We start from the raw sequence: 13755 nt of genomic DNA on the forward strand, positions 1-13755 counted from the left end.
TTGTAACGCCATTTATTTTAATTCTGTAGAGAAAAAATGTATATTGAAAAAGTACATGATGAAATGATATGTCTTATTTTTTGTTTGTAGATCATTGAGCAGCTGGAGTTATCGTTCCCCTTACGGTGAGTCAGAGATCTGTACCCATCACGAGTTATACTTCCCTGTTCAAAAAGGGCACACACCAATAAGGAGGCCAAGAGAACGCTAAATATATTTTACTGGATACCACAGAAGGACTGTATATTTTCCATAGGATTTTTGTTTTTATATATAAGAAAATGTAACATTTAGGGGAATATTTATAAAAATAAAATGGTGGGATATCGCCTGAAAACACCTATTTTGGGGGGCTACCAACACATTCCCTGAATGTATGTATGTATGAGGGACCACAGCAGATGGTTAGGACTAGACCATACAGCGCAGATGGACCTGTGACGTCACACCCACGTGACCCGGCCTGAAAGGGGGAGGGGCGGGGATACTAACGGGGGACCAAAAGTGTCCCCTCGCAGGCTCGCTGCGCTCGCCACGCTTCGGGCATGGTGGCTCGCTACGCTCTCCACAAATATTTATTCCCCCTCTATGCCCTAGTGGATGGTAACACAGGAGCGGTCCAGCTTCAGCAGATATCTCCGCTCCCCCATTTTCGAAGACAAAAGCAGCCTCCATACATTACTATGGGGGCTGCTAGTGCCAAATTTACCTTGCTCTGGAATGTGAAGACTTCTGTAACTTCCCCCTGATAGCTGATCGGCCCCATCTTCCGATGGCGTTAGCCTTTATAGCCTATATGGGCAATACTTTGCTTGGCACACATATGCAATCAGCAATCCGCACGTGTGCTGTAGCTCAGCTGGGTCCTGAACCCGGAATTAAAATGATTACATTAGCAATTACTCTGCTTCTAACACATCACCGGGATCCCTGGGTTTGAGCTATGGTAAATCCTGGTGAATTTCTTATTGCAGCTATAAGTGGCAATAAGAGATTATATTTCATTATATGACACCTTATACCGATTTCTGCGGCATATCCAGCTAGAACAGGGGTATTCAACATGCGGAACGCCAGCTGCTGTGGAACTACACTACCCAGCATGCCCTGCCTCAGTTTTAGCATGCCCTAATAGCAAAACTGTGGCAGGGCATGCTGGGATGTTTAGTTCCACAGCAGCCAGAGGGCGGTATGTTGAAAACCCCTGACCTGGAGGCTCCCGAAAATTGGGTTGTGCTCCCGGCCACACAAGACAGGGCGAGTCTGCAGGACCGGTTGCCACTCGCCACCCGTACATCAACACCCCAAAACCCCCCGGCACCCTCCCTCTTACCGAGTGAAAGTGGGCGGTCCGGGGGGTCAGTGACTCTATTCCCGCTGATTGCATCATTGCAGCCCCACCCCCATCTTTACAATAGTGGCAATCTCGGCATTGTATAGTGGGGGGGGATGCGATGACGCCATCGCACCACCACGCCACCGCTACACTGCCAACTATTGTCGCTGCTACAACCCCTGCTGCCAGAAAGTCGTCAAGTATGATTTTCCCTCCACGCAAGGAATAGAATTGTATTTGCTGTTTGCGCACATTTGCTGCCTTCAGTGAATTTGCGCTAAAATTAAAATGTAATATTTAATTTGTTGTAAGCCTCATCCTGACGCACTTTCTCTTTTGCTGCAGAAATGTGGATCGCCCGTCGCTGTGCCAAATCTCACTGTACGACTTTCAGCGCTTCCTTCAGTATGACCAGAAGGTGGGGACAGACCATGTGCTATACAGACCGTGCGCTATACAGACCATGCGCTATACAGACCATGTGCTATACAAAGCATGCGCTATACAGACCATGTGCTATACCGACCACGCGCTATACAGACCATATGCTATACAGACCATGCGCTATACCGACCACGCGCTATACAGACCATGTGCTATACCGACCACGCGCTATACAGACCATATGCTATACAGACCATGTGCTATACAGACCGTGCGCTATACAGACCGTGCGCTATACAGACCGTGCGCTATACCGACCACGCGCTATTCCGACCACGCGTTATACAGACCATGCGCTATACAGATCATGGGGGAGATGTATGAAGCCCAGAAGCAGTATCAGCGCACGTCATGTGCGCTGATAACGCTTCTCCCCGATGTATGATCATGGGTCTGGGCGGTAAATGACAGGGGCGCATAGCACAAGATAGCAGCGCCGTTAGCATGGGCCGTGTATGAACGGTCAGATCGCCTGACCGTTCGGCCCGCTGTAGCTGTCGTCATCGACAGCTACAGCCTGGCGCTAGCCCATACCCACAGCAGGGACAGCTCTGTCCCTGCTGCGGCGGCTGCCAGCTCCAGGCTGCACACGGGGATCTCGCGATACTTGAGAGATCCCGCGCATGCTCAGTGGAGCCGGCCGGGACTGACACAGCGCGTCAGCACTAGGCTGACGCGCTGTGGTCTCTAGCGGGTAACGCCATGGGCTAGATGTATGATACTTACCGTGCAGCTATAACGCTTCCTGCCTCGCCTCTTTACCGAGGCGAAGCAGGAAGCACTACCGATGAGATGTAAGAACATCTCATCGGCCGGAGAGGGGGAGCATTAACTCCCCCCCTCCGGCTCTACCCGCTAGAGACCACAGCGCATCAGCCTAGTGCTGATGCCCTGTGTCTCTGTCCCGGCCGGCTTGACTGAGCATGTGCAGGATCTCGCTTGTATCGTGAGATCCCCGCGTGCAGCCTGGAGCAGGCAGCAGTGGAGATAGGGCAGCGCCAGGCTGTAGCTATCGATAATGACAGCTACAGCGGCCCGAACGGTTAGTCGATCTGAACGTTCGTACATGGCCCAGGCTATCGGCGCTGCTATCTTGTGGCAGCAGCGCCGATAATGACAGGGGTGCATAGCGCCTAACGTGCGCTTATATCGCTTCTGGGCTTCTTACATCTCCCCCCATGTGCTATACCGACCATGCGCCGTACCGACCATGCGCTATACCGACCAGCTGACAGCAGCTCTCAGGCATCTGTGGATAAGGACTGGAAACAAGATTCCAGTCCTTGAGAGGGCAGAATGGCCATTAGATTTTACCAAAATGATTACCCTCTGTTGTCCTATGATGGAACTTATAGGATTGGGGGCCTGATTCAGAGCCGGACGCTATTTGCGGACGGTCGTTCTAAAAAAGGGGCCGTATATTTAAATTAAGCGCTCGCTCTTTGCGGTCTGTTGACGCCTCTATGTCTGAACGAGCCAACGAAACATGCGCTCACTATTTTGAAAAAAACGCCCCCTGGCCACTCGCATCATACGTCATCTCCGCTATTTATGTGATTAATCGAGTACATCGAAAGGCGTATGAACTGCTCGCTATTCTTGTGGTAGCATTTTCCTACCGCTATCATGCGAGCAGTTCAGACTAAAAGACAACCAAGTGACGTGGTCGATGACGCTGCTTTGTTAATTATGCACACCCTTAAAACACTTGTTTTGACCGTTTGGCACGCCTGCGTTCGGATCTCCACTCCCCGTTTTCAAGCACCTTCCCCTGTTACCACCCACAAATGCCTCATTCTGTCACTCAAATTAGCAGGCATTCTCTATTTTGCGAGCACACGATTTCCGACTGCACTGACTGGTTGGCGCATGCGCATTACAACCTATACGCATGCGCAGATGTGCGAACATCGCCCGGAGCGAACGAGCGGCCGCTTACGAGCGGCTCTGAATCAGGCCCTGTGTGTTTGGTATGTCTAGTCAACATTTAGAAGATCGACAGTCCAAATGTCCACACCAGAATGCTGACAGGTTCTGAATGTCGACAGTCAGGATATTGCCGTGGACAATATGTTGACAACCAATATGGCTGTCAATTAAATAGACAATGTTAACATTTCGACAGAATGTCGGCAATTAACATGTTGACACCAGAATGTCGGCATATATTTTATGTGCTAATTTTGTCATAACCTTACAGCTAACCCCCTAACCCTAAGTCTAACCCTAAACCTAACCCTAAAAATCAACAAAAAAACATGTCGACATTCTGGTGTCAACATGTTAAATGTCGAACACTCTGAATTGTCAAAATTTTAACTGTGCCAACCTAATTGTATGTCTGCATATTGGTTGTTGACCTATTGACCATATCGGCATTCTGACAGTGGACAGTATGGTGTCGACCTGAATGTCGACTACCTGACCGGATACCATAGGATCACCCATCGCGCTTATAGTACAATGATTGCCTGCGCCCGGAGGCAGCTCTTCAGCTCATTTACGGTCAGTAACGCCTGTTTGAACATTTGCTCAGTCCACAAAATGGCGGCCATGGCTGTGTGTAGCGTGCAGTCAACAGTTTCATCTTCTAGGGAAGAGTTTCCGGATAGCATGAGGTTTATCATATGTACTGTAGATGAAATGCTGGTTTATATGAAGGCACTCGCCTCTGTGCTGGGGAACACGCTATTCTGGTATGAGACTACTGCTGTCGTGTTTATTCCATATAAGGCTTCAGCTATATTAATACATCACTGGTCTGTTTCTAATTGTAATACTTTGTGTTGGCTTTGTGCAAAGTTGATCAGCACCATTGAGTTGACACGTGTTGTTTATTATGTCATGTATCTTGCTCACTACACATGGGTGACGCCTGTACCACAATCCTCAGTTATCACATGTGTACTCCAGATGCAGAATCTATACATGGGGTTCAGTGTTCCTTCATACAGGGATAACGCTGACATCAGATGCCGTCTGCAGAAAATTGCCACATGCCTTCTTTTTGTTTTAAATTTTAATCTGGAGACTCTGGGCTTGATGTACTACTGATCGCAACTGCATATGCAATAGTTTAACTGCGACAGTATGCTAATCCATTGCGATCGCTATCCCGTTGCAGCACTACACAAGGACGCCCACTTTACTTAGCACACATCCGTAATGTTTAGCAAGACTGCAAAACCATTGGTACAATCGAGCACCATCGCAGCCTCACGCACACTGCACAAGCCCTGACGTTACTCAGCAATTGCTAACCTCATCGCACATTTTGAGTCATCAGACTGCATATGGCATCGCAGTGGTCAATTTATGCATGCCCCTGCAACGGCGTTCAAACGCACTGGTACGCATGCGTTATCCTGATTCCCCCTGCCCCCCCGTCACCTCCCACAAATGGCAGTTCCTGTCAATCACTCTGCGATGGGTCTGTGTAATCTCTGCGATTACAGCGGCCGATTCACGCGCTGCGTACGCAGAACGAAACAATTGCCCAATTGCGTGCGTAATCACAGTTGCGAACAGTAGTGTATGAGGCCTTCATATCACTACTCTGTGCTGCTGGGGACCCTGCTCCTTCCACTGTATAACTGTCTGTGACTTCCTGCTGCCTCCATTCCCCTCCTCACATCATGTCACTGCCCCTGTCACATGCAGCCCTGTCCTCACTAACACATCACTCATCCTCTGATATACTCTGTTCTGCTGGGGACCCTGCTCCTCCCACTATATAATTCTGTGGCTCCCTGCTGCCTCCATTCCCCTCCTCACATCATGTCACTGCCCCTGTCACATGCAGCCCTGTCCTCACTGACACATCACTCATCTCCTGATATGCTCTGTGCTGCTGGGGACCCTGCTCTGCCCACTATATAACGCTCAGTATGTGGCCTCCTGCTGCCTTCATTCCCCTCCTCACATCCTGTCACTGCCCCTGTCACATACAGCCCTGTCCTCACTGACACTTCACTCATCTCTTGATATGCTCTGTGCTGCTGGGGACCTTGCTCCTCCTACTATATAACTCTCAGCCTGTGGCTTCCTGCTGCCTCCATTCCCCTCCTCACATCATGTCACTGCCCCTGTCACATGCAGCCCTGTCCTCAATAACACATCACTCATCTCCTGATATACTCTGTGCTGCTGGGGGACCCTGCTTCTCCCACTATATAACTCTCAGTCTGTGGCTTCCTGCTGCCTCCATTCCCCTCCTCACATCATGTCACTGCCCCTGTCACATGCAGCCCTGTCCTCAATAACACATCACTCATCTCCTGATATACTCTGTGCTGCTGGGGACCCTGCTCCTCCCACTATATAACTCTCAGTCTGTGGCTTCCTGCTGCCTCCATTCCCCTCCTCACATCATGTCACTGCCCCTGTCACATACAGCCCTGTCCTCACTTACACATCACTCATCTCCTGATATACTCTGTGCTGCTGGAGACCCTGCTCCTCCCACTATATAACTCTCAGTCTGTGGCCTCCTGCTGCCTCCATTCCCCTCCTCACATCATGTCACTGCCCCTGTCACATGCAGCCCTGTCCTCACTAACACATCACTCATCCTCTGATATACTCTGTTCTGCTGGGGACCCTGCTCCTCCCACTATATAATTCTGTGGCTCCCTGCTGCCTCCATTCCCCTCCTCACATCCTGTCACTGACCCTGTCACATGCAGCCCTGTCCTCACTGACACATCACTTATCTCCTGATATACTCTGTGCTGCTGGGGACCCTGCTCCGCCCACTGAATAACTATCAGTCTGTGGCTCCCTGCTGCCTGCATTCCCCTCCTCACATCATGTCACTGCCCCTGTCACATGCAGCCCTGTCCTCACTGACACATCACTCATCTCCTGATATGCTCTGTGCTGCTGGGGACCCTGCTCTGCCCACTATATAACGCTCAGTATGTGGCCTCCTGCTGCCTCCATTCCCCTCCTCACATCCTGTCACTGCCCCTGTCACATACAGCCCTGTCCTCACTGACACTTCACTCATCTCTTGATATGCTCTCTGCTGCTGGGGACCCTGCTCCTCCTACTATATAACTCTCAGCCTGTGGCTTCCTGCTGCCTCCATTCCCCTCCTCACATCATGTCACTGCCCCTGTCACATGCAGCCCTGTCCTCAATAACACATCACTCATCTCCTGATATACTCTGTGCTGCTGGGGGACCCTGCTTCTCCCACTATATAACTCTCAGTCTGTGGCTTCCTGCTGCCTCCATTCCCCTCCTCACATCATGTCACTGCCCCTGTCACATGCAGCCCTGTCCTCAATAACACATCACTCATCTCCTGATATACTCTGTGCTGCTGGGGACCCTGCTCCTCCCGCTATATAACTCTCAGTCTGTGGCTTCCTGCTGCCTCCATTCCCCTCCTCACATCATGTCACTGCCCCTGTCACATACAGCCCTGTCCTCACTTACACATCACTCATCTCCTGATATACTCTGTGCTGCTGGAGACCCTGCTCCTCCCACTATATAACTCTCAGTCTGTGGCCTCCTGCTGCCTCCATTCCCCTCCTCACATCATGTCACTGCCCCTGTCATATGCAGCCCTGTCCTCACTAACACATCACTCATCTCTTGATATACTCTGTGCTGCTGGGGGACCCTGCTCCTCCCACTATATAACTCTCAGTCTGGGTTGTGATTTAGGGGCCTATTTATCAATAATTGCATATGAATGCAATCTGGGTACGATATTAGCACCCATGATTGCATTGCAGTATGCAGTATCAGCCCCGGAATGTGTTAAATTGCATACAAAGGGACTGGAGAGTGATAAACAACCAACCAGTCAGCTCCTAACTGTCATTTTTCAAATGGCCTGTAATATGACAGTTAAGAGCTGGATGGCTGGTAATTTATCACTCTCCAATTTATCACTTTTCAGGACTTAGTACATCTACCCCCGGGGCTTCCGTAAGAAACTTGTCCCTGCGATGGTCTCTTCACCCCTCTCTCGGGAATACTGGGCATGCGAGAGGTCTACTGAAGAATCCTTTCCCGGTTAGTTTTGCAAAGTGTAGCCCATAGGCTACAGCGGCACAATACCATCCTTATATAGCGCTAGCGGCGGGGGTAGTGATTGGTCAGATTGCTTTTCAATCTGACTTTTATACATGTCAGCTTAAGTCTCCAGTTCACAAGCAGATGGGTTAAAAAAATAAAAATGAATTCCCTTTTTTCCCTTTTTTTTTTTTCACCAGATGACAAAGTTAATGTCTGATTACACTGCACAACAATGAAAATGTTTCCGATGTGAAAATAGTTACTTCTAATTGATTTCCGCAATGAATATGACATTTAAATCTCTCAGTTATCTGAGTCCCGAGATATAGCCCATGTATGACGATGTAGGGGTATTCCTAGTGAAGTGGGCAGAATGGAAAGAATCTTACCAGCAATCTGCGTTCCGCGCAGAGGGGGCGGGGCCTAATGACCCAATTAAATGAATCAGTTATTTGTCCCCTCCCCTATTCAAATATATGCGATTCACGGGATTACCCACACAAGATAACTGAGGTGCACTGAGTGACAGCATAGGGAGCGATTCCACCAAGACATCTCAGCAATGGAACAAAGATATCAGGGGAGGTGACAGTGACAAGAGAGGCCCCAGAAGAGGAGGACAAGCGACAAGCAAAGAGAAAGCACCCCCATGTATAGGCCACTATATTACATAGTACTTTCCTATGCTGTATGTTTGTTTCCTATGCTGTATGTTTGTTTCCTATGCTGTGTGTTTGTTTCCTATGCTGTATGTATGTTTCCTATGCTGTATGTGTGTTTCCTATGCTGTATGTGTGTTTCCTATGCTGTATGTCTGTTTCCTATGCTGTATGTTTGTTACCTATGCTGTATGTTTGTTTCCTATGCTGTATGTCTGTTTCCTATGCTGTATGTCTGTTTCCTATGCTGTATGTCTGTTTCCTATGCTGTATGTTTGTTTCCTATGCTGTATGTCTGTTTCCTATGCTGTATGTCTGTTTCCTATGCTGTATGTCTGTTTCCTATGCTGTATGTGTGTTTCCTATGCTGTATGTTTGTTTCCTATGCTGTATGTGTGTTTCCTATGCTGTATGTTTGTTTCCTATGCTGTATGTGTGTTTCCTATGCTGTATGTGTGTTTCCTATGCTGTATGTTTGTTTCCTATGCTGTATGTCTGTTTCCTATGCTGTATGTGTGTTTCCTATGCTGTATGTCTGTTTCCTATGCTGTATGTCTGTTTCCTATGCTGTATGTTTGTTTCCTATGCTGTATGTGTGTTTCCTATGCTGTATGTTTGTTTCCTATGCTGTATGTTTGTTACCTATGCTGTATGTTTGTTACCTATGCTGTATGTCTGTTTCCTATGCTGTATGTTTGTTTCCTATGCTGTATGTTTGTTACCTATGCTGTATGTTTGTTTCCTATACTGTATGTTTGTTTCCTAGGCTGTATGTGTGTTTCCTATGCTGTATGTCTGTTTCCTATGCTGTATGTATGTTTCCTATGCTGTATGTTTGTTTCCTATGCTGTATGTATGTTTCCTATGCTGTATGTCTGTTTCCTATGCTGTATGTTTGTTTCCTATGCTGTATGTTTGTTTCGTTTTGTGTTCTTTTTTTGTGATTGATTGAAATAAAACAACTGTTATTTATTTTCTATCAAGAAAATATCAGTTTATTTTAAAATAGCTTTTCACTATGACTATATTACTAATGTACATACAGTATAGTGCAAGTAGTGTAGCTCAAAAAATAGAGCTAGTAAAAACATTCTGAAATCATTTTAGTTTTTCTTGACCTCAAATTAGTAATGTATGACTATTTTTAGAAAGGAAACAAATTAAAAGTATTAATTTGTTGTACAGTGGGCCTGATTCAGCTGAGCGCTTGCAAGCAGGTCGATGTTGGCCCAGTGCGCATGCGCACGACGGACCCGGCTCCGTCGTGCGCATGCGCGAGACCCGGATAGCGACGGCCAAGCCGTCGCTATGGGTCTCGTACCAAAGGGGACGTGCTGTCGAAGGTGAGTGACAGGGGCGTGGCTGCCCAGACGGAGGCGTTCCTTTGGGAACGCCTACCGTCTGGGGCCGGCCCCACTGACATCACAAGTGATGTCAGTGGGAGTGCCTTCGGCTCTGATAGAGCCGAAAGCACTCCAGGGCTTGCGGCAACGAGACCCTACCACAAGGGTCTCGTCGCAAGCCCGATGGTCTCGACCATCGAGACCATCTTTTTGGCCGCTCGCTATAGCTGTGGGTGGTCACCCACAGCTATGCGAGCGGCCAGGAGGCCGCTCTAAAAAAAGAGAAGGACGGCCCTGATTCAGAGCGAGCGCTCTGTCAGATCGTCTGGCTCTGAATCAGGGCCTTTGTTACCAAACCAATGTGATATTAAATATGAATTTAAAACAAATTGTGTGGTGCCCACTGTTATACAGAGGAGCAGATGTGAGGGCAGGTCAGGGCCATTCATGGTATCATATCACATGTCACAAATGTCTGATATTGGGATGTTGTTCCTCTGTTACCAGGAAGCCTGGGCGAGTGACCTTGGTAAGGTCAGGGATTTCCTGTGCGGTTACCTGCGGGACACAGACGGGGAGATATCGGAGCCGGTGCTGCAGCTGGATGAGGTGATTATCTGACCCTTCTGTAGATATGATAAGGTGCAAATCAGCAAAAAAAAAATTTTTAGCCAATCAGATGTCAGGTTTCATCAGTGCAGTGCAGGTCAGAAAATGAAAGCAAGTGTCTGATTGGTTGCTATGGATTTGGGCTCATTTATGAAGTGTAGAAAGTGCAGACGCCCAATGCTCCCTTGTTTTTGTGCCTAATTCATAGCAATCGGCAAATCAGGTACGGTAACTTTGCTGGTTTGCGGATCCACCTAAATGCGCCAGGTGAAGCGTCACTTTCCAACTTCCCACAACTTCAGGCCTCTCCCCTTCATTCATTTAAATGTTTCCTCCTAAAATACCACTTGGTTTATCCGGATTTATGACTTATATTAGTTATGAAGGTGAAGGGACAGAGAGGTGTTTAGTACATTGGCTGAGGTGCACCTAGAAAACTGTTTTATTGAAAGAGTGCAATTGGGAACCTTATCTGGCACCTTATCACTTTCTTATCACTTTTCACTCTGTCTCCTAACACTGCTTAGTAAATAGACCCCTTAGTGTTAGTAATACCTCTTACAGGGAAGATGTATCAAGCATTGGAGAGTACCGAAAGCAACCAATCAGCTGTCATTTCAAAGACCGTACTAGGTAAATGACAGAGGCTTTATCTCTCCAAGGCTTGATACATCTCCCCCAACTGTGTGTTAGTAGAGAAGCATGCAGCTGTGTAGGCGATGAGATTGTGTGCGCTGGAAAGATGAAGGTCTCTGTTGATCAGGTCTAGTGCTCTCTGGTGGTCACAGTGTGTTTCTGCACCCTCAGTTCCTGACGTATCTCTTCTCTAAAGAAAATGCGATCATGGATTCCAAGTATGACAGTGTGGTGCCGGAGGAGATGAACTACCCCCTGTCCCAGTACTGGATCTCGTCCTCACACAACACGTAAGATAGACCCTATGGAGAACATGCTGAACATGACTGGTTCTGACATGTCCATGTATTGCTTCGGAGATGGATATTATTGTGCAGGTAGCAGAATAGAGCAGTGGTTCTCAAACTCGGTCCTCAGGACCCCACACAGTTCATGTTTTGCAGGTCACCCAGCAGGTGCATAGGTGTAATCATTACTCACTGACACATTTTAAATGGTCCACAGGTGGAGCTAATTATTTCACTTGATTCAGTGTGGAGACATGGAAAACATGCACTGTTTGGGGTCCTGAGGACCGAGTTTGAGAAGCTGTGGAATAGAGCTTCATTTGTCCATTGATTCTCCTACCTGCATCACTGTGTCTTCTCTTGCTGCTGCTGACTGAGCTCCGATCTCTAAACACTGCAGTGCACTTCCCGGTCACATGACACATCCAAGGTGTCCATCAGTGCTCAAGGCATGCCCCCATACTCAGAGGCATGCCTCTATTAGCTCTCTTTCTGTGCAACTTCCTGCCCGTGGTGTGGCCCTGCCCCCTGATCTGCAAGCAGTGCCTGACTATACAGAAGTGAGGCCGAGCTGTTGCTGCCTCATCTTGCGTCTCCCCTGTCTACCCTGACTGCACGTCTCTGGTTTAGTCGTCTGCACTCCACCCCCCTCCCTTCCTCCTTTGTTTCCCTATTCCAGAGAGCTAGAAAATTGAGGCTCCATATATTTGCAGAGGGGTAGTAGATATAATCATTGTGACATAACGGATACATTTAATTATCTATAAGTTTGGCTTCAGGTACATACTCAAGCTTTGCATTATATATTAATGTGCAATAGTAGATGTACTTATTTATTACCATGACAATGTAAGACATAAAGCATGCATAGTGCTCACCCTCACTATACATGTCTCTGCTGTTCCATTCACAGGTATCTTACAGGTGACCAGTTCTCCAGTGAGTCCTCCCTAGAGGCGTACGCCCGCTGCCTGCGCATGGGCTGTCGCTGCATTGAGTGTAAGTAACGTAGATGTGAATGTCCTCTGGCCTCAGCAGATACTCTATTTCCACCAGAAGAATGCAGAAGGGGATAATAACTACCTGCAATGCTGCTAATTGGAGAATATGAGCTGGAAAAAAAAATGGGTCAATATCCTGACCGCGGGGATTCTGGCGATCAGAATGCCGACACCGGAATCCCGACACGTGTCAGAATCCAGCACCCGCATCCCGACCAGCAGAATACTGAAGTTAAGTAGCGGGGCATGGGGGAGGGTTAGCGTTAAAGTTAGTGGTTAGGCACTTGGAAGAAGGTCCGGGTTAGGCACCAGGGGGAGGGTTAGGGTTAGACGCTTGGGGGAGGATTAGGCACTAGGGGGAAGGTTAGGGTTAGGCACTAGGGGGAGAGTTAGGGATAGGCACTTGGGGGAGGGTCAGGGTTAGGCACTTGGGGGAGGGTTAGGGATAGGCACTTGGGGGAGGGTTAGGTTTAGGCACTAGGAGGAGGGTTAGGTTTAGGCACCAGGGGGAGGATTGGGATAGGCACTTGGGAGAGGGTTAGGGTTAGGCACCAGGGGGAGGGTTAGACACTAGGGAGAAGGTCAGGGTTAGGCACTAGCGGGAGGGTTAGGTTTAGGCACCAGGGAGAGGGTTAGGTTTAGGCACCAGGGAGAAAGTTAGGGATAGGCACTTGGGGGAGGGTTAGGCGCTAGGGGGAGGGTTAGGGTTAGGCACCAGGGGCAGGGTTAGGGTTAGGCACTAAGGGGAGGGTTAGGCACTAGAGAGAAGGTCAGGGTTAGGCACTAGCGGGAGGGTTAGGTTTAGGCACCAGGGGGAGAGTTAGGTTTAGGCACTAGGGGGAGGGTTAGATTTAGGCACCAGGGGGAGGGTTAGGTTTAGGCACCAGGGGGAGGGTTAGGCACTAGGGAGAAGGTCAAGGTTAGGCACCAGGGGGAGAGTTAGGGTTAGGCACTAGGGGGAGGGTTAGGCACTAGGGGGAGGGTTAGAGTTAGGCACTAGGGGGAAGGTTAGGGTTAGGCGCTAGGGGGAAGGTTAGTGTTAGGCACTAGGGGGAAGGTTAGGGTTAGGCACTAGGGGGAGGGTTAGGTTTAGGCACCAGGGGGAAGGTTAGGGTTAGGCACCAGGCCAGGGAGAGGGTTAGGCACTGGGGGAGGGTTGGGGTTAGGCACCAGGGGGAGGGTTAGGCACTGGGGGAGGTTAGGTTCAGGCACCGGGGAGGGAGGGGTAGGGAGAGGGGAAGGGTTAGGATGCCTACTGACAGGTGTCGGAATACTAACCCTGTCAGGATGCCGGTGTCGGGATTCTGACCACCAGAATCCGAAGTGCCAGCATCCCGTACCCATCCCCATTTCTTATAACACAAACAGAAAAAATTATCAAATGATGATAAAAAAAAAACTCAGTGT

At 48.8% G+C, this 13755-nt stretch overlaps 1 protein-coding gene across 2 annotated transcripts in view; it reads left to right on the forward strand.

The window, feature by feature from the left end:
- The window catches only part of LOC148433687 (1-phosphatidylinositol 4,5-bisphosphate phosphodiesterase gamma-1-like), a 167358-nt gene that overhangs the window by 99419 nt on the left and 54184 nt on the right, over window positions 1-13755 (forward strand). For both annotated transcript variants that reach the window (XM_088465836.1, XM_088465837.1), the window contains exons 7-11: window positions 91-125; window positions 1682-1754; window positions 10323-10424; window positions 11232-11350; window positions 12261-12346. In XM_088465836.1, coding sequence (XP_088321962.1) covers window positions 91-125; window positions 1682-1754; window positions 10323-10424; window positions 11232-11350; window positions 12261-12346 — 415 coding nt within the window. The remainder of the gene's footprint in view (window positions 1-90; window positions 126-1681; window positions 1755-10322; window positions 10425-11231; window positions 11351-12260; window positions 12347-13755) is intronic.

This window comes from Taudactylus pleione, unplaced genomic scaffold (genome assembly GCF_031769625.1).
Source record: "Taudactylus pleione unplaced genomic scaffold, aTauple2 ptg002172l, whole genome shotgun sequence".
Lineage (NCBI taxonomy): Eukaryota > Metazoa > Chordata > Amphibia > Anura > Myobatrachidae > Taudactylus > Taudactylus pleione.